Source organism: Trachurus trachurus, assembly GCF_905171665.1.
Source record: "Trachurus trachurus genome assembly, chromosome: 1".
Lineage (NCBI taxonomy): Eukaryota > Metazoa > Chordata > Actinopteri > Carangiformes > Carangidae > Trachurus > Trachurus trachurus.
In genome coordinates, this window is record NC_139891.1 from 30,199,871 (window position 1) to 30,225,324 (window position 25,454).

At 41.3% G+C, this 25,454-nt stretch overlaps 1 protein-coding gene across 2 annotated transcripts in view; it reads left to right on the plus strand.

Moving 5' to 3' along the window:
• ncf4 (neutrophil cytosolic factor 4) overlaps positions 1-22,598 on the plus strand; it is a 52,191-nt gene extending 29,593 nt beyond the window's left edge. For both annotated transcript variants that reach the window (XM_083980546.1, XM_083980545.1), the window contains 5 exons: positions 282-330; positions 10,204-10,302; positions 15,216-15,367; positions 16,480-16,545; positions 22,276-22,598. In XM_083980546.1, coding sequence (XP_083836672.1) covers positions 282-330; positions 10,204-10,302; positions 15,216-15,367; positions 16,480-16,545; positions 22,276-22,483 — 574 coding nt within the window. In that variant the 3' untranslated portion in view covers positions 22,484-22,598. The remainder of the gene's footprint in view (positions 1-281; positions 331-10,203; positions 10,303-15,215; positions 15,368-16,479; positions 16,546-22,275) is intronic.
• The last annotated feature ends 2,856 nt before the right edge of the window (positions 22,599-25,454 follow it).

Below are 25,454 nucleotides of genomic sequence, written 5' to 3' on the forward strand. Positions count from 1 at the left end.
AACAACAGCAGCATTTTTAGTTAAGATCAGGAAAAGACTGTGATTTCCGGCCCAGAGTGGTGGACCGGCTGACAGACCTGACATCACCGTGTCACTATGGCGTGGCTAAAACACACAGATCAGCTCTGACAGGAGGTTTAATTTGAGGAAAAACAAAACAAAAAAACACGTCAGACGTTTAAAGAGCCTTAAATTGTCCAATTTACGTCGCTTCAGGAGGATTAACACGTCCGCCACAGCTGGAATGAGCAATCTTGTCTCTGTCTCTGTTTGTCTTTCAGGAAGACGGTCAAACAAGTCAACGACATCTTCTCCTCGCCGAGGGCAGAGGTACGTGTTGTTGTTGTTCTTATTGTCTCCATGGCAACCCACAGAGTCTCAACTTCCTGGTCAAACAATCACACTGAACACATGACATCACCCTCCCCCCCGAAATACCACATGACCCTGTCAGCACCCACATCTCATGACACACACATACACACACACACCTTTACACAACACCACATTGTTAAAAACTCACACAAAAAAAGAAGAAATGACACAAAATGCGGTTTCATTCGTCAAATTCTGCGCCACATTTTTTTCTCCTCCCTCTCGGCTTTGACCCGTTTGACCTCATCAATAGTTCCGCCTCGCTTCACTTCCTTTCATAATTTCTGTGTCCATCGCTCCTCTCGTATTATCTTCCCTCTCCCTCCTCCTCCTCTCCTCCTCTCCTCCCCCCTTTCCCCACCGCTCCTCTTAAACAACCCTTAAGTTTGTCCTTGTTTCTTTTTCCTCTCCTTCTCCCTCTGCGTCTTTCCAAGGTTGTGACCATCTCTCATCCCTCTTTCCCTCCTCCTCCTCTCCCTCACATCCTCCTCCTCATTTTTATTCTTTTCAGACCCTCTTCACCTAAAAGAACAAAACAGATTGTGTGTCGTTGTGAGGCTTTGTAGCTGCTGTGGTTCAGGTGCAGGAGAAGGTCAGAGGTTACATTGGTGTTGAACTGACGATTAAACTCTCCAAGGAGGCTTTTACTCTTTGTGTGGTCGTCACAAACACACACAGGTGTAGCTTTACTATGTTTGTGAGGACTCCTTGGCCCAATCCAAACTCTAACTCTTGCACAGTCTCATCATGGACAGAGGTTTCCAGACTCATTGGGCCACAGGACCAAACTACAAACTTAGGAGATATGACAGATTTCCCACAATACACAACATATGCCACCAAGAGACACATAGGTATTAATATTTTCACAAAATCTAGGCTAAAAACCTATTTATTTAGGATGGCTTTTAGCGTGATGACACTTTTATCGTATTTTATCTTATTTGATTTTGCTGTTCACTGTTTTTTATTGTTTTTACTTATTCTTCTTTTTAATTATTACCTACTGTAAAGCACTTAGGTACACCGAAAGGATTGTTGTAAAGGGCTGTATAAATAAAGTACATTTACATTTACAAATTTTTTAAGGAGGAACTATGCAGGATTTTTAGCTTAACTATGCTACAGCTTTGGAGTAATTGTGAAGGTTTAATAAATGAAATATTACTTGTTACGAGAGAGAATAAAGGCTCTCTGCCTTCCACCTAGCGTCTCTTGGCTGAAAACCGACTTTACAAAATCAGCGGCGCCGACACGGTGTCCCAGCTCTCGTCTCTGCGGCACCGCGACACAAACGCGCCCCGTAACCTGTAATCTCTTGTTTATGACAGATATGACTACACAAATATACATGTTATAACATTGTTTATGATATATAACGTTATCTACCGCTCTATTGATTGATTCCTCGCCGGCTTCATTGTAAACAAATGCACATGGCCGAGAGGATGGTTAGCAAAACAGCGGAAAAGCGAACGGACTTGCATAGTTTTGACAATAGAACAACCATTTTAGGTCACATCCAATGTTAATCTTCATATAATATGACTCTATTCTTTGAAGATAAGTTGCACAACATCTTTTTTTTTTTACATTTTTATGTCTGATGTCAATTTAACTAAAAGTCCAGCAGCAGCAAGTGAACAGAACTTTTTCGTCAGTGTATTACATTACGATGCAGATGATGGCGCGTTATGTTATAGTTTTGATGTCTCATTTCGTAGGGGAATATTTCTACCACTACTTCTTCTCACCGCTAATTTGTGAAGGGCAAAAGGCGACGGGTGACGGTATGAACTACCTGGTCGTAATTTTAACCGTCGCAGCTAAAGACTTGACCTTGACCCCAGCGCCTAATGACTTAACTGAAAGTATTTAAGGCTCCTTGCGATAGAAAAGATATGTTCACTCTTATCTTCACAAGAGTTTGAATTACAATCCAGCTATCGAATCAATGAAAAAAGGATTAATTAGAGTAATTGATGATGAAAACTCAGCTTTATTTTGTATTGACAACCATTTAGATTTATTCTAGGAAAGTAGCAGCAGTTCAGAAATAACTTTATAAACCAGAGACTTTTTTTCTCCCTGAGTGCATCTGTGCGTGCATGTGCGTGTGTGTGTGATGCACCTTTACCCAGTTTGTTGAGTGACTGTGTCTCATGTGAGCACACGCTGTAATGTGAGCACCTGCGTGTGTGTGTGTAATGTGTGTGTGTCTTTCTCTGCAGCTCTTGAACTCCGAGCTTCATCCCTCTGCAGGAGTGTTTAGCTTTTCCTCACCTCGCTCTACAGAGACAACATCGCTGTAAACTGCACACAAACACAGCGTGTATCACCTCGCACAACACACACACACACTCCAGCGGCCTTTTTATTGCCGAGCTAAGAGCAACAACTCCATTTTACTCCGTCCTCTCTCTCTCTCTCTCTCTGCCTCCCCTCTCTCCCACACAGAAGTAAAACATTGGTGTACTCTACTCACGAAGCTGCCAGCCTACTCAACATTTATTTTAGCTCTTTCTCTCTGGGAAAAAAAAGAAAAGAAAAATTGAGCGCTCCTCTGTGTGTTTATGTGTATTTGTGTTTGTGTATACGTACGTCCTGCTGTGTGTGTGTGTGTGTGTGTGTTTTTCCAGCACGGGGCAAAGTGGCTGTTAAACTCTGTCCAAACAATGATCAATGGCTGGTCTGAGCCTGATGGATAAGAGGGGAGCGCAGGCATTTGTCACAGTAGAGCTGGTTGCAGGCGTTTTTTTTTGCGTTCAGGCTTACAACACTTCATTCCACTCCACTTGGTATTAGCTCAGGCTTAGCTCCACGCAGTGCGATGAGTAATTGTTGGCTATGAGCTTCAAACAAGGTCAATGGGACAGGCTGCTCTTGGTTAACATGAGCTTTTAACGATGCACACAAGCTCGAGGGGAGTTTGTCTGATGTGAAAAATGGTGGAGGGAAGTTGGAACGACTGACTGAAGAAGAAGGAGCACAGAGAGGAGAGGAGAGGAGAAGAGAAGCAGAGGAGTGAAAAGACGGAGCTCAAAGACCCATAGAAGTAGAAAATTAAAAAATCAAACAGGTGCTGATCGACCAAGGCTCAGCTCTTCTTCTTCTTCTTCCTCTGCGCTGAGAGCCATTAAAGCAGAAATTAGATCCTATTTTAGATAAAGCCCTTCTTGGAAAAGAAAAAAAAAAAAAAAAAGCAGGTACATTTAGTTCTTCTTCTCGCCAGGAAGAAATATGATCACACACTTCAGATGTATTGTAAAGTGAAATTGTGCAGTAGATGGTTCATTATATGGATGTGAGCCATTATGGCACTGGAAGCTCCCCCCCCCCCCCCCCCCACTTCAATAAATAGAGTTTGAACAATGAATGCAAAGCCCAACGTGATGAAACTGAACTGTCAGCAGTCGTTTCTGATCAGACTCGCCGTCTCCTGTACTTTTACAGAAACACTAAATCAATTTAAAAGGAGAACAACAGCTGCAGCTCTACAGAGGTTCATAGCCTCTGTTAGCGTCTCACAGCACATTTATTACATGGCCCAGTCTTATTACTCTGATTGCAGCATCAGACAGGTGTTTTTTTTATTAATTTTTTTTTTTTTTTTTATAGCTGAACCCATTAAACCCGCTCTACCCTACCTGCCCATCACAGAGCAGCGGTCAGACACATTTAAGCCGGTAGCCAGTGAAAATAAAAAGTGGTAGTATTTTTCACAGGAGTTATATAGCGAAGAGCAAAACTGAGCACTTTAAATGTTTTGTCAGATAGACAGGAAGTTTTTCCAAATGCACGGTCCAGTGAACAAGTCAGTCACTGAGTGAGTCGGCTTGAGTTTCGCCAAAGGAACAACCAACTTTTAATTGCATGAAGCAGTTTTGTATCGGAGCACCATGCATGGAAAATATCCATGATGTGAAGGCAGGTTTTTGAAATAAATAAAATGCATAGATGTGATTTGCTAATGGCCAAAGATGTCGCCTTGTCTGTCGTTGCTTTGTGCGGCAGCTGAAAAGCACGAGTGACCTCCCCAGATACATACACACAACCTCTACTCATTCTTCTATAAATATACACATGCATATCCTCCGATGATCCTTCACTCCAGGCCTTCTAGGAAGTGGGCCATCTACTTAAAAAAATACACTTTCATTAAACGTCAGGGAGAGAAAGAGAGAGAGAGAGGAAGAGAAAAAAAAAACGCCTCAATTCTCATCTCCTCCTCCCTATTGCCAGACTAACGAGCTGAAAGTTTAACAAGCTCATTAAGGCGGGGTCGGCGCGAGTCTAATTGTACCAGATGATTGCTCCTGTGGCTGGATGAACCCAAGGGCTGTGTGGCTACATTTAGAGACCAGCTCTTCTCTGGGCACCCAAGTGCCTGCCCTGGATAAACTACACCGTATATATATTTATATTTAGAGAGAGAGAGAGAGGGGAGACAGAGGAGTCTTTTTGTTTGCTTAGCATGGCCGGTCAGATTACAAAAACGTCATTGAGGCTATTGCATTTCGCACATTACCTACAGAAGACAGATACAGTATGTATGGATGCTATCTGTGGCTGCAATGCATTCTGGTCTTTTGATACTGCTGCTTTCTGTGATAGATGTTGTTAGCGTTGCAAACTGGTGGTTCTGTAGACTGAAGCTCTGAAGGAAGTGGTGGGTTTGTTAGTGACGATCTCAACATTTGGCCACATTATATCAGCCTGGTTTCATGAATTACTGTCTGCACAGAGGAGTTACTTGTAAGTTTTGCTGTTGCTACATTGCCATTTGCATTAACAGCTGTTTTCTTTCCAGTTCAGCATTTAACTTGATTCTTTCTCTCTTATTTTGCTTCTATTTCTCTTCTATCACTTCTTTTAGCTACCGCTATAGCAAAACTAACAAGTAGCTCCTGTTAAAGCCGCAACATAGCTCACAGGTGATTTCACCACGGTGGACCGTCTGTGATGTTTGCATTGTTTCAGCTCTTGACCTGTAGCAATGATGGCTGAAGGTTATTAAGACTGGCTAGCTGGTTGGTTGGACTGTCTCTTTCCAATAGCGAGTCAGTGACTTAGAGATTACAACATAACTTCTTGTCTTGTGCAATGATGGTTGAAGTTAATTTTTAATGAACAAGACTCTTTTGGCTATTGAAAACATGTTAACTGTACTGTTAACATTGTTTTAGCTCTTGACTTGTAGCAATGATGGCTGAAGGACTGGATTGGTAGTCGGATTGCCATGCCACTTTTCCGATAGCGAGTCAGTGGCTCAGAGGTTGTGGCCTATTATAACCTCTGTAAAAAGCAATGATGTCTGAAGTTCTTGAGACTCAAGACTCAATTTCTATTAAAATCTTTACTTTAGCTACTGTTAATTTTTCACCTGCTACTACACTGGCGAAAAAAACTGCTGTTAATGCTAATGCTAATGCTAGCTATGCAGCAATAGCAAAACCTGCAGACAGCTGCTTTTAAATGCTCGGCCATCACGCTGATTCCCTCACATGTGATTTCAAAAACAGTGATTTCAATGTGAAGTGGTATTTTTGTTAACCTAGTTTACAGTTAGCATCATTTCAGCTATGAAGGGGCCAAACAATCAAGTAGCCTAATAATTCACAAAGTTGGCTATTAGCAGAGGTGTGAAACTGACCGGGTACGGCTACTGCAGGACCTTTAATGAAATCCTACAGGTCTGATGTTGCTGTGCTTATTGTTGTGACTATTTACTCGGCCGATGAAACAGTTGACGAATTAGAGCTTTTAATTAGGACTGGGATTTCATTTCCATACAGCCAATAACTTTACGTTGAACTGCTCTGACGTGTTGTCATTATTAAAGCTTCTGTGTCAATGAAAGATGATATTTAAGGGATACATCGCTTTGTCCTGTTTGATTAGGGTAACACAAAACATGATCCTGTCACAGTCAAAAAAGTGGTTAATATATGAATTAATGAACTTTGCCTGACACAGTTTTTTTTTTTGTCCACTCCAGTTTTATTTCTTTAAAGTATAACACAGATTTTTTGCAGGGTTTTAATTTGATAAAAAGCTCACTGACAGCCTCACATCCTGGTTTTGATTTATTTATTCCCCCCGTTCTTCACTATTTTATCTTTTCAGTCATCGCAAAGGGAAAACTGATGAACTCGGTGCCCCCAATTTTTACGCTGTCTATGCACAACATACTCACACACAGTCAACTATAGACTACAGAACCGGGATGTTATAGATCACCCATCAACTCTAACGCTAATTGTATTAGTCGGCTTAATGGTTACTAGAGAGAGATGAAGAGAAAGAAACAGACTGTGATAAAAAGAAATGAAGGGATGCGCTGGTGTTGAAGAGATGGAGACAGGGAGGGAGAGATGAAAGGAGGTGTAGAAGGAGGAGGAATTGCTTTGTCACATCATATTTGGTGTTTGTCTTGGAGATAGTAGTTTATCTCCTCCAACACATTTTCACTAACATCTATAAATTACAGCCAGCGGCAGGTCAACACTATAATAAAACAGTGTCTGGAATAATGCACAAGAAATAACAGCCTTGAAGTCAAAGAGTGTGTGTTCGTGTGTGTGTGTGTGTGTGTGTGTGTGTGTGTGTGTGTGTGTTTCCTTAGGGTCGGGCTAATCTCAATGGATTGTTAATCCAGCCAGCTCCCTCACTCCCCAGCTTCATTAATCTGCCACCAGCCTCAGTCTAATTTTTTTTGGACACACTTACACACACACATACACACTAAAACAGTCACACTCACACACACTTGCTTGTATGCAGTCATTCATACGTACAAATATACACAAAGTGTAAAGTCGTCAACATGTCGAACACAATTTCTAACATCAGCCACAAGAATTTTATGTTTTTATTATTGATGAATTGTGAACAGATTTGCTACAAACCTTCACTTGGATTCACAGATGAATTGGATTTTGGTGGTGGGAGGTCAAGGTCAAGGTCGCTGTCACTTGACAAAACTCTTGTTAGGGCATATTTTATAACAACAATAACACAATACAACGCTACAACGCTGATGCTAAGCAGATATGATAATTAGAGATGCACCGATCCAGTTTTTTCCGATCCAATCCGATACCGATACCTGGGCTGAGCGTATCGGCCGATACTGATCCGATACTACTGTTGAATGAATGAACCGTATACCTTGCCATGTGAGTGAAGGCGTCAGGCTTGACATAAACATTTAGCCTTGTTAAAAAAGGTAACAAATTAACACAGATATAAATGTACTTAATATTATTCATTAACAAATAACAAAGTGTACATTAGCAGCAAAAATAAATAAATAACACTAGATCGCTGTAACTGTATTGCTGTGTAAGATATTAATAAAAAAGAAATGACTGGATCGGAATGCTGGATCGGCCTCATTCATCCGATATCCAATCCAGCTAATTAGTCAATATTGGAACCGATATCCGATCCGGGTATCGGATCGGTGCATCTCTACTGACAATAGCAACGTTCAGGTTCAGCCTATCAGCACCCAACATTTATCCTGAGGGGAGGTGTTAATCTCTTTACCAAGTTTAATGGAAATCAGTTCAGTAATTGTTGGAAAATTTCTCTGGAAGCCACAGCGGTCACCCTCATGGTGATGCTACAAGTAACAACAGGGGGCTTTTTTCCCCGAGTGCGGACTGAATTAGGGAAAAAAGCGTTTAGTTACGCCGCTCCATCAACATGGAACAACCTCCAGGCTGAACTGAAATTGTCTGAACTTGTATCTTTTAATGTTTTTTGTCACTTCTTAAAGGTACGACAACAAAAATCAACTGAGCGGTGCCTTTGCTGACCAACCTTGTCACCATGACCCCCCTTGCTCCTTGCACTTTTATTTTAACCTCTACTGTATTATGGCCCTATTTATTATAAGTGTAATGTTGTAATGTATTTTGTATTTTTATAATGTTGACGACGTGTGCTGCTGCCCTTTTGGCCAGGTCACCCTTGAAAATGAGATCGCGATCTCAACGGGTCTTTTACCTGGTTAAATAAAGGCTAAATAAAATAAAAACCCGATCACTCAGGGTCAGGTGGTCAGGGGGGAAACATATTGTTCCAGCTGTGTGAATAATGCAGATAATGTGTCTGGGGGCCACAAATGAAGCCCAGTCCCCGGCCGCTCTGCTCTGCTGACGTCCTCTGTCTGATTAGTCCCATCAGTCCCACTCTCTTAATGAACCGAGAATATATCACGATTTCAAATCAGTAAAAACCTTATTTCACTGTGGAGCTGCTCAGTGCATTGATACGCTCTCTTTCTCTCTCACTCTCTCTCTCATTGACAACAGACCTGTCGAACTGACTAAAAAAAAGATGCATTCCTGTTTATTTGCATATGAAAAGGGAAGTGAAATCAACTCTCTTTCTATTTCTCTCTCTCAGCCCTCTACCCCCCTGCGCCTCTGTTTAACTTTCACTTTTCTTATCTCCTCCTCCTCCTCCTCCTCATCTTCCTCCTCTTCCTCCCCCTCTTCTTCACCTCCCTCCCACTGCTTTAACCGCTCCTCGTCTTTCTTTTTTTGGTTTCACAGCTCCTCTCGAATTCTCCAGCTCCATCTCAGTTTTTTAACCATCTCCACCAGCTTTTTTTTCAAACTCGTGTGTGCACATATGTTTGTTTTTCAGCAGATTCAGTGTACTGTCATTGCCCAGTGCGCGAAAATTGTCGTTGCTTGTGTGTGTGCGTGCATGTGTGCGTGTGTGTGTGTGTGTTATAAGCTACTCTATCATGTGTCTGTTAGATGAGTCTCTGCAGACGACCAGAAATATGTTTAAAACATCGGTAATGACTTCACTGAGTTCGACTTTAAATGCAAATTAATCTCCGCTCTTTATTCTCAATGCACTGAATCCAACCAGGACGTCCGAACACATCGCACACGCACACACACACACATACACACATACAGTATGAATTCACATACACTTTTGCATTGCAGGCTGTATCACTTTTGCAAACTGCCTGCACATGCTTTTTACTCCATCCCACACACACTCTCCCACACACACTCTCAACTTAGAGTCAGAATTACTCAAGATAGTACCAGCATCAACAGCGCAGCACCATATGTTGCCTGTGTGCACAGTCAGTGTGTTCACATGCTCATGATGCAGCACATTGTCCAATGTCTGTTTCACCGTATCAATCATTAATCAAACCGTCAATCAGGAACTTTTACTTTTTCTTTTCTTTCTTTTTGCTTCACTCTCAGTTCAGTATCTTTAGATTCTGGGCCGTCGGCCAGAGAGAAGCAGCAGCAGCTCTGGACTTTTGACCTTCACATGTGTCACTTCTCAGCAAATACTGTATATCTAAAGAAAATACTCATTAGCTGCAGCAGTGAACACACACACCCACATGGATGCACTCACACAACACACAGCTGCATAACTGAACACGTTCAATGATCCTTCTGCAGCATCACTTCATCCATCTTTCCCTTTCTCCGTTTGCTCACATTGTCACTTTCGCTCTCTTTCATTCACACACACACAATGGTTTTCTTACACACTACAAACTTGACTCATTTTTGCATCACTCTTCTTTTTTTTTCTTTACTCCTCTCTCTCTTCTTCCATCCTCACATGTTATTTTCCATCCTGTGAAAAGTGAGTGAAGTCTTACCTGTCCGCTCTCACCGTCTCTTCTCTCTCTGTGTGGAGTCTGTCCGTCTCTCTCCTCTCTTTTGCTCGCTCCTCTCACTCACTTTTCTCCCTGTGTGTGTGTGTGTTTGTGTGTTTGTGTGTGTGTGTGGTTTTTCTTTGTGTGTGCGTGCGTGCGTGTGTGTGTCCCAGGCGATGTTTGACTTTCGCGGCAACGGCAAGGCGGAGTTGAACCTGAAGAGGGGAGAGGTGATCTTCCTGCTGCGACGAGTCAACGCCGACTGGCTGGAGGTAAGAGTGGAGAGAGAGAGTGAGAGTGGGAGAGGGAGGGAGGGAGGGAGAGGAGAAAAAGAGAAAGACAGGGGGAGGGAGGGCGGGAAGGAAGGAAGGAGGGAAAGTAAAAAGGTAGAGAAGGAGGGAGGGAAAGAGTAGTAGAGTAGAGGGCAGGGAAAGATGCATGGAGAGGGGAGGGAGGGAGGGATGGGAGGTGGAAGGGGAGATGAGCCAGAGGAATAGAGAGGGAGGCATCTTGATTGAGATGGTGGAGGGGAGGAATAAGATGAAAAAATGGAAAGGGAAAGAGGAAAAGAGGGAAATGGCAAAAAAAATAAAGAGAGAGGAGGACAGAGAGAAAGATGGAGAGAGGAAGAAGGAGAAAGAGAGGAGGAAAGATGAGAGAGAGGGATGGAGGGAAGCAGAGATAAAATAAAAAGTGAATAGATAAATGAACAGTGACAGAATGAAAAGAGAGAATAAGATTTTTTGTTACAATCTGTTTCTTTCTGCAGGATCAACTCAAATCAGAGCTGTGTCCATATTTAGGCTCTTATATCTGTTGTTAATTGTTTTTTGTTTAATTACTTGCCGCTTGTTTTCCTGTTATTGTCTTTTTTTAGACATCAGCTACTACTGGGAAATATTCAGAAGTGATTCAGGGACAGAGATGGAGGTTATTATAATTAAAGGAGGAAATTTCAAAATTCAAAATTGAAAGTGTTATTCAACCAGGAAAAGATGTAGTGAACACTACAGCTGACTGATTCATCTTAACTTTCACATGTCATCGAGAAATCAACATGTGCAATAAACATATCGTAAAAAGTTGCCAGAAAAATGCGATGAGTAAGTTTTGTTTACACGCGTAATGGACACATGGGCAATGCATGCAATCATGTGACCCCCCAGCTCCCCTCACCTTCCACATTTAGAAGCAAGTGAAGCTATTTAAATTAATGTTGTGTTTAATTGATTTATTGGTTATTCATATGCAATTTGTACATTAAATTATGCTAAATATATATTTTTCCATATTTTTATTCAGTTGGCAGACTTTAGGCTATTCTGTGTTTGAGGGCAGCTATTAGCAAGAACCTATTAAAGCAGAAAGACACAGGAACTTAATGGTTAATATGCACAATTAAATATTTGCTTATTTATCGCAAGTCTTACGCCATCGCAATATTGAGAACGGTATCATCGCACATCGGACGTTTTGCAGATATCATGCAGGCATAGTGAGCAGTCTTCATGTAAATCTAAAGCAACACCCAAGTATAAACCTCTTTCTTAGTTGTTCTTCTACATGCACTGTTTTGAAATCGAGTTGCATCGTTCCTATATCAAACTTAAATGAATAACGTAAATTCTTAAATGAAAGCCGAGTCTCAATTAGAAGTCGGGTCTATTTCTATTTTCCGTGCAAGTTCTTTTGAATGTACAAAACCTCTCAAAGCCCACGATCATCCATTTGAGCAAAGCTGCTTAATTCATGATCGAGTTTTAAACGGGTGTTGAAGCCCAGACCCGACGTGGCCGGTCTCACAGACAATAATTTCCCGGCGTTGAGGACTCTGACTGACGGAGCTTATATACTGTATAGTTTATGGCCAGAGCACGTAATTATTTACAAGAAGTTTAATCAGCACTAATTAAAAATGAATGCGTTCTCTGGATCCGGCTCTTTCCTTCTATGCTAAGATTTGTTCAAAAGATTTGTTCAAAAAGCATGTCCCATACAGACGCCTGTGCCGGCTCAGTTCAGCAGTTGAAGCGAATATTTCTTCTATTTGAGAATTTACAATAAACTAAAAGTAAACCAGTGTAGAACAACGTGACCGGTCTGCACAGACCCTGTGACCTTGACCCATCTGACGCCTTTCAGATGAACTGGTGCAAAGTCAGAGCCAAAGTTTCACTGCAGCTGGGTTCAGTCTGTTGAAGGAGGGTGGAGGTTATTAAAGGTTGTGACATATTAACAAATCCCTTTTATATTGGATGTGATGCATGGAGTGAACGTTTCCATTGTGCTTCACTGAATATAAAATAAAACAAACATACATCTTTTTAATTGAGTGTCTTCCTCCTGCCAAATGTTTCAACTTGGCAAAGCAAACAAAACACACAAAACAGTCCCTTCACAAGTCGCAGCAGCCAAAAATATAATCTGAAGTTTAAGAGAAGAGCGGTGTCGTCCCTTCATGGCAGCAGAAGAGTCCAGTGACCACACAAAGAGCCGTATAATATCTGGCGTGGTGACTGTAGGTGACCTGCTCCAGTTTCCTTTACAGGAACAATTACTTAATGAACTAAATGTCCTGATTACACACCACGCTGCGAGTGACACGTGGAAGTCGCTCGTCGACATCCAAAAATGGGATGTGGGACATTTTTAATTAGCTGCTCAACATTTAAAAAAAAAAAGAAGAAGGAAAAAAAAAAGGCAGCAGTGGAACATCGGTGCGGGAAAAATAGTTGTCGTAGAAATTCTGCTTTGTCACCGAGTACTTAAAGAAAGGTCAGCAAACGTGTTTAATGAAAATGTGTGTGAGGTGTTGAGATGGAGTGTGAGAGAGAAGCCGGGAGTGGGTGAGTGGGAGAGAGAGAGAGGGAGAGGGAGGGAGGGAGAGAGGGAATCAACACTGATGGAGGAGGAGGAGGAGGAGGATGCACTCATCCTGCCCTTGGCTTTCTACACACATCCTAAAAATCGTAAAAAGGCTGATAATCTATTTATTCTTACGCAACACTGCAAACACTGTCTTGTTGTTCTTTTTTGGCAACTTTGCATCAGCTGCAGTCGTTTGTTCTTTATCTCTTTTTTTTTTTTTGGGGGGGGGGGGGGGGGGGGGGATTGAGGTTAATGCAACACTTAAAACTTGTGAAAAGTTGCCCGTGTGCCTTTGATTTTTGTTGTTGGTGGCAAATCGTGACGTAACCAAATGGCCAAACTGGTGCATCAAGGTAAATGTTTCAAACGCACCACAGAAGAATAAGAGGAACGCTTTGATCTCCAGATGCCACAGTGACACTGAGAAACATTTTACAGGACATTATTTAAACAAGCATAGAGCTCAGGGTTATCATAGGACTGTTGCATTATGGGAAATGTAGGATACCTCAGTTACTTTAACTTTAACCTGTGTTTTGAAGTGAAACTAAAATACTGGAGTTCTCTGGGTTCTGGTGTTGCTGCCTTTGCAGGATTTGCCTGAAAAAACAAACTGTAGCCGTATGTATGTAACGGGTATAGTCACAGTCACGAGGTACCAGTAAGGAGAAGTGACGACGTGTGGCGGTTAGCGGTACTGAAGTTAAACTCACTCGCCCATAAAAGACGTGCTAACCCGCTTGCCAAGTGGTCACTGACCTCTTGGTGAAACAGCATTGTTAGAATTGTTGACCGTTGTGCGGGAGACCTGGGTTCGAAACCAGCTCAGGGCAGGTCAGACAACATTGGTCACACACAAAGATTCAATGAGCCTGAGAGGAGGGGCCCAAATTGAATGTTGTGTTTGCAAACTGCAACGAACAAACCTACAGACTCTGCCTTTAATAAATCAAGATTTCCATTTTTTCAGTAACGAGTCTGACACCTCATCCTGACATACAGTGACACGAGCGAGCGAGAAAAAGTCTGAAATCAGCCTGTCTTGACATGCTGCGGGCGACATCGCTCTGTCCAGCGATGTTGCCCACCCCTGAAAAACTTGCTCACTCTGTCTCTATCTGGACGACATTTCACGGCGGTGTCCCGCCCATAAACACTTCTTATTGGTTGAAAAGTACACGCTGCTTCCTGTTGACAAGCTAGTCAGCAGAGAGAGGAGAATATGAGAGAATTGCATTGAAATAAAATTAAAAAACAAACAAACTCCAAGATGTCAAAAACGGCAACCAGGAAATGTCAGGAATCTAAAAATAGCACCAGAAGTTTGTTTACATCCCTCGATAATTTAATTGGTTTGGATTCTAAACCAATAGAATATACTCCATATATATATATACGTACATAGTATATCAGGACACTTTCGCGTAAGATTTCGTCACCGGTTCCCTCGCTCGCTGTGTGTCAGGATGCGGTGTGATCAGGGAGTGGACAAAGAAAACCCACACAGAGAGAGAGAAATGTAATTGGCCTTTTACTTATGAACACACACCTGAACTTGCACTGTAAATCTATGATGTATTATCAGTGTATCTTGCACCACATGTTCCTGGTGACTGCTGAGCTTTCATTTTGAGTGCAGGTCTCCTGAAACAAGCTCTTAAACATCATTATGGTCTTTTGCAGAAATAATACCAGGTCGTTTCTCCACCACATCCTTACATATTAGCCTTATCGTAACTTTGACATCTACAACATCTTTACAAGTGAATCCTCTGAGTTTCAGCTTCAGATACTCGAGATGCCTGAGTCGTATCATTTCACAGAGTTTAAGCAGCACTCAACCAAACAGAGTGGATCATGTGCAACATCTCAGAAGCGACGGGATGTTCTCATCATCATCTCATCTGAAGCCTAAATTACATATTCCAGTTTGTTAAGATGGCTGCTGCCTCTTCACATAAACTGCAGCCTGGTTCTGCTGCACATGTGTGAGAGTGGATGGATGCTTTATGAAACGCTCTCTGTGCATGTGTTTACACAGACCGAACACCCTCAGACACCTGGGGCGTAGTAAAAAGGCTGCGTCGAGCGCTTGTAACATCAGCGGCCCGTTATGAATAGGATAATTAGTCAGGAAAACTCGTCTCTGGATGAAACTCCTCCGAGCTGCGTTCCTTTATTTCTTCTCCTTTTTAAATCTGTCAGCGCCTCGTCTCTTCCTCCGAGACCCTCACCACTTATCCTCTCCCCTCTCCCCTCCCTCCTCCTGTCTCCATCCACCTTGTCCTGTTTTTTATTTTTCGCTTCTTCTCTTCAGGGCACGGTGAACAACCAGACGGGTATTTTCCCAGAATCCTTTGTGAAGATCATCAAGCCCCTCCCGGAGAGCGACTCAGAAGGCGAAGGTGGAGGCCACACCTACAGCTGTCTGCGCTGCTTCCTGCTCACGCCGTCCGGGGTCGAAACCAGGTCTGTTTAGGAGAAAGACTGTGTGTGTTTATTTGTGTGAAAGAAGTTAATGATGTGATATTAGTCAGTATAAACTTTATAATTAAAATTTAAATGTCTGATGTGAACACTGAACATTTACTATTTGGATAAGCTGAGTCTCAGAGACAAAGTGATGATTTAATACTTGATCTTTTACGATGCGGACAACATAAGCAACAGGACATATTGTGGAGATACTTCACCCAAAATCGATAATCCACCAATTTTCTACTCACCGTCATGCCAAGGAAGGGTTTGGAGAACTTTCAGAGTCATCAAAACGCTTTTGGAGTTTCAGGGGGGGTCCGGCTGACAACGGATTTTCATATAATGGCGGCGGATAGAGTTCACTTTTGAATCGTCCAAAACACACACTATGAAACATCCAGATACCTCCATACTGCTAGTCTGTACTGACCCAAGTGTCCTGAAGCCGCCACATGAACAATTTGTTTGTGAAAAAGCATTTTGATGACTCTGAAAGTTCTCCAAACCCTTCCTTGGCATGACGGTGAGTAGAAAATTGGTGAATTATCGATTTTGGGTGAAGTATCCCTTTTAAGTGTGTGCTTTTATTTTGAAAACCCTACTGCTCCATCCTTACCCTTACCTTTGGAGCTGCAGTTTGTGAACTGATCTGAATCTACCCAGTAAATGTTAACACTTCTGAACGACTCCCATTTTGTCCAAATGATCTTTAAAGATTTAGACTGTAATTTGCAGAAATCAACATCGACTATGATTCACATTTTATTGTTTTTACTCAAATCAAACAAAGTGACTCACTCTACCTCGGTTCAGATGTTTAAATGTGATTTTGTGAAGTGACTCTACAACGTTTGGAGTTTAAAAAATCTTGATTGCCTCCATTCAGACGTCTTTTTCTTTTGTTTGTGATGCAATCAAACTGTGAACCTCTCACTGAATGTCCCAGTTAAATCTCTTGTTGTATATCTGTTAACGCTAACCTTCAAGTGCGAATCCTTTAGTCGCGCATCGGCCTTTTTCAAACCACTGCCAGTCCTTCAAACAGCATATTTTCAATTTCATAAATGTGGAGGTGACTGTGTGTTCCTTTTTTTCCTGTGCAGAGACGTGTGTGTTCAAGAGGCCCTCACCATCCAGCCAACGTACAAGGACTTGCTGTCTCGTATGAGGTGGGTTCGTCCTTGTGACACAAATGTTACCTCACATTCGTTTTCTCGCCTCTTTTCACTCATTTCGTTTTCGCTCGAGCTGAAAACAAAGGCTTTGATGGACGGACAACATTTTTTTTTGTTAGTTAGTTTTCTTTTACATCCAGCAGCTTTTTACTGCATTTACACCCCGGTGGGTAATAATTATTGAGGGAGGAGAGGGTTGTTAAGAGTGGACTGTTGTTGCGGAGGGGTGGAAACAACTATGCGCCACCTCACACCTGTGAGAGAATTAAAAAGAAATGTGTTAATGGACTCATTTCAAAGCTGGGAGGGAAATCAGTGGAATAATTTACATGTAAAACATGTTTTTTTTTAATTTATGTTTTTACATTAACACTTTCATATGAGCCTCCGTGTCCTTCCTCTGCTTCTCTGTGCCACATCAGATAGAAGTTACTACAGTAACTGCTGACCGCAAACACTGAGCCTCTGCTTCGTAAAGCTTTTGCAAAGTGTACGACCTGTTTCATTGACACCTTTTTAAAGGGATAGTTTAACATTTTGGCAAATTGGCCCATTGCCATAATCCCTATAGTTTTAGCAGTAGGTTCGTTACCTTTAATTGTCGGTGCAAGCTATTTTTAGAACGGCGGAGCAGAGCTGCGAGCTACTCAGAGCTACACTACGGAGGCTCATGGGATTTCTTGGTTTCCCTCATCAAACTCATCAAATACACAATCCAACAACTCCAAAACGCTCTGGTGGACAAGTTGTGACCTGCACATTCACCACGCTATGAGATAATAACAGAACGTTAAGAGACAGAGTTGTTTTAGAGGTAAATTCAGAGACTGTTTGCTGAAAAACTGTCCCTGAACACAACGCGCATCAGCGGTTTTGCATGAATTTACCTCTAAAACAACTCTGTCTCATAACGTTCTGTTATTATCTCATAGCGTGGTGAATGTGCAGGTCACAACTTGTCCACCGTTTTGGAGTTGTTGGATTGTGTATTTGATGAGTTTGATGAGGGAAACCAAGAAATCCCATTAGCCTCCATAGCGTAGCTCTGAGCAGCTCACGGCTCTGCTCCGCCGTTCTAAAAATAGCTTGCACCGACAATTAAAGGTAACGAACCTACTGCTATGACTATAGGGATTATAGCAATGGGCCAATTTGCTAAAATGTCGAACTATCCCTTTAACTAATTAGACATTTGATTCAAATCACAAATCAGTGTTTGTGTGTTTGTGTTTTCCCTCCCCTCAGTGCTTTTGTGTGTGAGTAGAAGTCATGAAGTCAGCAGTCAGTCTGCAGTCAGGGCTGGTGTGTGTGTGCGTGTGTGTGTGTTTGTGCAAATTGCCAGATGCCAATCATCACCACTCGTCAAATATGTTCCTTTGAGACCCTTCCCCACCCTCCTCCTCCCCCTCCTCTTCCTCCTCTCGCCCCAGTGCTCCAACCATCACCAGATACATGTGGTCATTACACTATCATCATATCTGTTCTTCCTTGTCTTTTCCTCTTTCACTCTCCCTCCCCCCTTTATCTCTCATTATCTGGTAATTTAGATAGGTGAGTGCTATGATGATTAGCCTCATCCCCTTTCCCCTCCTCTCCCCTCCCCATTCATAATCAGTTCATTTCCGCCGCTTATCTGCTCATTATTGTTTTTCTATGTTCGGGCCTATTGTGCCCTGGAGTAAGACGGATGAGACCCTGGTCCTGAGTTTTAATATGGCTTAACACTGATAAAAGTGAGGAGGGGGGAGGGGGGAGTATGAGGTGAGATCGGGGGAGTCGAGGGAGGAGGTGGTGAAGGAGGAGGAGGAGAAGAAGCAGATGCAGACACACGGCCGCACTACTGTAGCTGCTCTTCATAATGTAGTGAATAAAAATACAATAACCTGTTAAGAGCTATAAATGAGACCGTAATGGACTAAAAACGAATCCTCGTGATGAAGCGTCAGACAGCATCGCATCACATTAAACTGTGATTATTACTGATTTTGCTTCTTGTCATTATCATTAACACATTCTGTCATTAGCATTATCACACTCTGACATTTCATCACAGTATCCATCAGTGTAGTAGCAGCTGATGGAGAGAGAGAGAGAGAGAGAGCGACGATGCTGCTGATGCGTCTGTCATTAGCTCTGACAACGTCTCACCTTTATCTGAGTGTAATCACATATATATTATTATGATGTCAATAAATGTTCATTATACAGGATAAGATGAGAGAAGAAACGATGTCCTTCAGTTGTAATTTGTTGTGTTCAAGCAGCAAAATGGACAAGCAGTCAGCAACATGTCAATATCAGAAACTAGATAATAAAGATAAGACATAATGCACAATGAGATATTTAGATGAAAAACTAAACAACAGAATATGAATATTGGACAGTGTTGTGGTTTTAACTAATCTGATCATGATTTTACTAAATCATGATCTATGGTTTTTTAACAGTGTCTTTATTGAATCTTCATTTTATAAACAGATGTAATATACTGGTATTGCTAGTATAACCCCACAAACTCCTCTCAAACCAAAGAACATAAACCTATCTCTATTTTTTTTTGTATACAAAGCAAATTCAACCTAAAGCACATGACACAGACGTGCACTGTGATGGAGCCTCTCTAACCCATATACACTGTTGCCCATTAAGTTGGAATAATATATATATATATATATATATATATATATATATATATATATATATATATATATATATATATATATATATATATATATATATATATATATATATATATATATATTTTTTTTTTTACCTCTTCTCATGAAATGATTGTGACAATGTGATTTATTCTTGATAGATAATAAAGTGTATATCCTCTCAAAATGTAATTGATCAATCTCTTCCAAACATATCACTGTGAAAATGAAACCACAATTAACCTTTGCAAACTGTGTATTCAGGGTCAATTTTTTCAACCTTGGTCAGTTCATCAGAAACATATATTCATTCTTATTCATGCATAAGAACATCCAGTATTACTCTTTTAAATGTCACTCAGTCATTAATATTGAGTATGGCCACCCGACACGAATCAATGCGTTAAGACGTCGTGGTGTACTGTCCATAAGCATGAACTGGTTTAACCTGGGTGACTGCATGTGGTCACTCCACCAGGTCAAAGGTGATTACTGATGTGTATAAATATGAATAAAAAGAGGAATGTGTCTGAGAAATAACGATTATTCCAACTTTATGGGCAACAGTGTACATGCACATATACAGTACCGTGTGTATACATACTGTAGCAGCCATTACAGTTCAGTTTAAAGCATGTCTCCTTCTCTTTCCACTATTTTGATTTGTATCCCAACCTGACTTTTATATGTTAATGTAAATTATTCTTATTATGAGGATGTTTTTATACAGTCAATGCCACTCGTCCTGCCATTGCTTGTGGCAGGAAGTGGCGGAATCTTTGTGCTTGTCCTTCATCAGATGTTCATCCTACTTCATCATGTTTCTGCCTCTAGGAGTCTGATTATAGAAAAACTTATAAAAACTGTCACTGTCACACTATTTCTGTTTTTTTTCTCTCTCTCTTTCTTAACAAATTCCTGAAAACAAACGTCTCCATGGCTCCGTTGAGTCCAAAACACAGGATGTGGAGAAGGTGTTTGAGTTGTCAGACGTCCTATCTGCACTTATTACCCATTTCCTTTTCATCCAGCTCATGTTTTTTCTTGGTGATAGTTCTCGCAGGAACATTTTTAATTAAAATGTAATACATCAACAAAAGCCATGTGGGACAGTCATTTCCTTCACAGTCTGGCAGAAAGGTGCACGTCTTCTTTTTCTCTAACGTTGGTTTCAGCATTAAAGCAAACATCCATTTAATATAAAAGAAACATATAAAAGCTAATTTGTTCTCATAGAACAATAAGAGACACATTATAATAATTCATAATAATAAAATATTAAAGACAAAGGTATAAACAAAGACAAACTGAGAAAACACAGGGAGGTTAAATGAGCTGAAAGCTGCAGTTCAAATGGGTTCTTGTGCTTTTATTTATCTTCATAATACTTACATTGACATTCAGTCTTTAATCAATGTAAGGAGACACACACAGCTAAAACTTTATTCTGTATGTGCAACATTAAATATTAAAGTTATTCAGGCTCAGAATGTGTTAGTTTGACAGCTGTGATTTCATCTACTCAAGTGAAAGGGAAACAAGTCTGAGGCTTAAAGGAATAGTTCAGCAAAAAATGAAATTCAAAGTGCATCTGGAGACCAGGGTTCGTAGTCCAACGAAATCCTTATAGGGCAGACACAAAAAGCTCCATAAAGCTACAAAAAAAACCTTGTAATATTCCTCCATACTGCTCGTCCACTGCAATCCAAGTGTCCTGAAGGGATATAGTCCAGAGTTTACTGGAAACGACTTCATTTAGGACAGTTTTACAGCCTACACAGTCCTGTATTGCGCTCTGACGTTACAGGAAAAATTCCTAAATGACGTAATTTCGAACTCTGGACTATGTCCCTTCAGGATACTTGGATTGCAGCAGACGAGCAGTGTGGAGGAATATTAAATGGTTTTTGTGTAGTTTTATGGACGTTTTTGTGTCGGGCGCTATTGACTATAAGGATTTCGTTGGACTACGAACCGGCCTCCCGGGTCTCCAGATGCACTTTGAGGAATAAAAAACTACTCTTGTCGTCAGTGTTGTGCCTGAACGCGTTCAATGAACGATCGTTCATGAACTCGTTCATATTTTGGGCGAACGTGAACTGAACGTAGGTATTTCTGCTTGATGAACGTTATTGTGAACGCGTTCATTCTGGCGTTCGTGAACGCCGCTCTCGACTTCGTTCAGGAGTGTGCCAGATTTCCATAGAAAACCCAGCTAAAACACACTGTAAACATGCGTTAATATGTAGCGGAAAACCACCCAATCTGGCAACACCTATCAGCTGTTTGGATCAGCGGCGCATAGAAGAGACGGAGTGATGCGCGTCGCGGAGCCTGTCTGTCTGGAGGAATACTGACCCAGTTGTTAGTAAAAGCAAAGATACTCTATTTATTTTATAAACCGTCTTTGGTAAAAGATAAACGGGGGTACGCTGGGGCCACACCGGACGCGCGAGCCGCGGCCCTCCTGTTCACATCAGACGCTTCTCCGCGCGGTCGAGAAGCACTTCTGCCCCTCAGCTGTGTGTGTGTGTAGCCTACGTGTATGTGTAGATGTGTGTGTGTCTGTGTTTCTCTCTCACGCTCTGTTTGGATTAATAAACACAAATAGGCTACAAACGTACACACATTGGACACATCTAACTCAGTTACTTTTTGGGTAAAGTAAAGTAGTAACTATAACTAATACTACTGGTTAAAAGTAGTAAACTAAACTACTGTGGTTCGATATGGGCTGAGGCAATAATTTTGGAAAATAATAGCTTGTAGAAACATATTGGAGGAAAAAAAAGAAAAGAAAAAAGAACTATGAACTAGTTCAGTTTTGGAACCGTGAACTTAGTTCAAAATTTTGAATTATGAACTATGAACTGAACTAGTTCATTTTAAAATTTGTGAACTGAACTTTGAACTAGTTCATGTAGAAAGTGAACTTTCCCAACACTGCTTGTCGTCAGCATGAGGGTGAGTCATTAATGACTGAATTTCATTTTTTTGGTGAACTATTCCTTTAAACTACATGAAAAAAAACCTTCTGAAGTCTGAACTGTTTGTGTCCTCCCTTTAGAAACGTCTTCAAGGTGGACGACATCGCCGTGAACTACCGCGACCCTCAGGGCGACCTCATCCGTATCCTGGACGACGAGGACATCCAGCTGATGATCCGGGAGAGCAGAGGCCAGCAGGGCAAAGTCAAGAGACCTGTCAATCAGTTTCCATGGGAACTGCACGTAACCATGGCCTCCGACCTTTCAGTGTACAGCACCGAGGCCTGAGAGAGGAACACCACGAACACACGTTGGATGTTTTCATGTCTTTTCAACTGTCAAGTCGCAGCTCTGGTCTGGTCTTCTCTGCTTGTTATAATGGTCGTTACATTTCACTTTGTAATAAACTAATTTAATAACTTTTCTTTTCTTTCTTTCTTTCTTTTTTTTTTACACTTTGCATGTTTTAGTTTTGTTCTTGTTGGAGTTAGTTGCTGTAAACCAGAGAACGCTAAAGAATACATCACATACAGAACATTTCAAGTGCAGCAGCAGCAGCAGGAGTAGTACTATACACATTGATGTAGCTACAATAGGAGCGTGTGTTAAAGGGATAGTTCACCCAAAATTGAAATTGCACTCATTATCTACTCACCCTCATGTCGACTAAGGGTTGGGAGAAGTTTCAGAGTCCTCCGTGGCTTCTCTGAGTTACAGGGGGTCTCGGCATAGCAGTGCATGTCCATATGACGGTTGCAAATGGATACCAACTGTCTTCGTAACAAAAAGACACACCAAAAAACATCCAAATACCTCCATGCTGCTCGTATGTAATGTCCGTCTTGTATTGAATCCCCGAAATGCGAAATCGTTCCGATTGTTCCGGCGAGATTTGGACGGACCAGGTAGAGGAGCTTCCGCTGCAAACAAGCTTGAAATATAGACTTATTTAATTTTTTTTCGGGACAATTTCGCATTTCGGGGCTTCAATACAAGACGAGCAGCATGGAGGTATTTGGATGTTTTTTGGTGTGTCTTTTTGTTACGAAGACAGTTGGTATCCATTTGCAACCGTTATATGGACATGCACTGCTACGCCGAGACCCCCTGTAACTCAGAGAAGCCACGGAGGACTCTGAAACGTCTCCCAGCCCTTAGTCGACATGAGGGTGAGTAGATAATGAGTGCAATTTGAATTTTGAGTGAACTTTTCTTTTAATTCATACAACAAAACACAGGGCGGCCGCTTCCAGCCTCTCCAGAGTGGAGCGTCCTAGAACTGAATTTCTGCTCTGATAAAACAAGCAATTTGAAGACGTCACCTTGGGAGTCGCAGGCAATGACGGACATTATTCATTTTTCCCTGACATGTCACAGCTTAACACGGGGAGGACAGAAAGTACAGGAAGTCAACCTTGAATTGAGAGTATTTCTTACCACAGAGATGTGAGGATGAGTCTTCGCTCTGGAGACGAGGAACGTGGTTGTTGCAGCATTTGCAGTGTTTGCATTATTACTTTTTATTAAAATTTTCCCACTTAACCTGCAGCAGCAGCTTTTAGTGACATGTTAAACTCGTCAGATCATTCACGTCTAAATACGGAGCTAAATGTCCCAAAGCGAAACAATCATTGAGTATTGATCGATTCTTTCAATCTCCCTCTGATCTCTTAGGTGCTACAGGCTAAACTTCTTTTGCTTAAATTTGGACCCTTAAATAATAATGAAAAAGAGTGTTATGGGTTTTTTTTTTTTTTTTCATCATTTTTGTGTTCTCTATCCTCCACGGCGGCTCTGTCTCGTTCATGCCGCCGTGCGTTCACATTTTGTCTTGTGTGTCTTCATTTCATTCACGCTCGCCTCAGGAAATTCTGATATTGCCTGTGCTGGCAGGACAGTTTTTCCTCATCTTTAATGCAAAGTTATTCCCCTCATATTCCTTTTTAACAACCTCTCCCAGGCACCAGGGAAGTTATGCATCTTTAAAAGTTGCTTATCGCACCAGTGGAGACTGAAACTCGCCCATACTTAAGAGTAAACACTCAGATTGCATTATTCTGGTGTGTGTATGTGTTTTGTTCTCTTTCTGGGACTGAGCATTATTTTTGAAAAATCCCAGAGAGGAATCACGCTCGTTGATTCTTTGATGAATTGGATTTGACAGCGAATTTACATCTTTTTGTGCCGCTTTTAGCTGAGAGCAGATATTTTACTGCCAACTTAGGGAGAAATCCAACTTTATTTTAGACCAGAACTCCAAAATAACAGTGATTTTATGACGGCTAAAATAGACTTTATTCTCTATCCTACAATACAGATGTGATCCCTGGACAGTTGTCGGTGTAAATAATATTTTTTCAGGTGTTAATGGTGTTTGTGGTGATGATGTGATGCTGTGGAGCTCACAGCACAGTGAAATGTTAATGTTGCTATGCTTTGTGCAAAAACTGTAAGATTGTATTGATGTCTGTGAGCTGAAAGCGCAAATACACACAAATACAATCATGTAAAAACGCACACGTGCACACACTGTGATTTATCTGAGTGTAAATCTCAGGGTAAATCACATCAGGGCCGGGGGAATTAAATGGATAAAAGGGGACATGTCCTTGATAAACCAGTTTGTCTGTGATAACTTTACACACACATTACTCTGTTTCCAATTACATCTATTGACCAAAAAGCAATAATTCCCATGTCTGATAAGCGCAGTGACATTGGTTTGACACTGGCAGATCTGAAGTGGAATAAACACTTTGTGGTACTTTGTGTTACTGCTCATAAAGGCACCGACACAGTCACAAGCAGCGCGTTTGCTTTGAGTCGCTGCTTTGTTTCTGTTGTGAGCCTGTTGTAGTCGTCACGGTCTTCACCCATTTAGCTGATGCTTTCATTCAGAGCAACTTAACACTGAGCGAGCAGGTGAGACTTGGGGTTGTGTTCAAGGACACTGCTTAGTTACTGATGGGTAACATGGCAGATCAGCTGTTGTTCTTTTCTATTAAGAGGCAAAAACAATCTCCTTAAGTTAAGCCTCAAAGGTAATTTCTACAATGTTTTTTTCTCTCTCTTTTTTTTTAATGAAACTATTATTATTACATGGGTCTTTGTTGCATTGTGACATAATTCCAATGCCACAGGGATTTTTTTAAATGTTCACACTGCTGCTAAGAAATATTGGTTTGATGGATTGCACAGTCTGATGACAGAGCCGGTACTTTCATCACAGGGTAATGACATATTCATGTTTGTGTTTCCT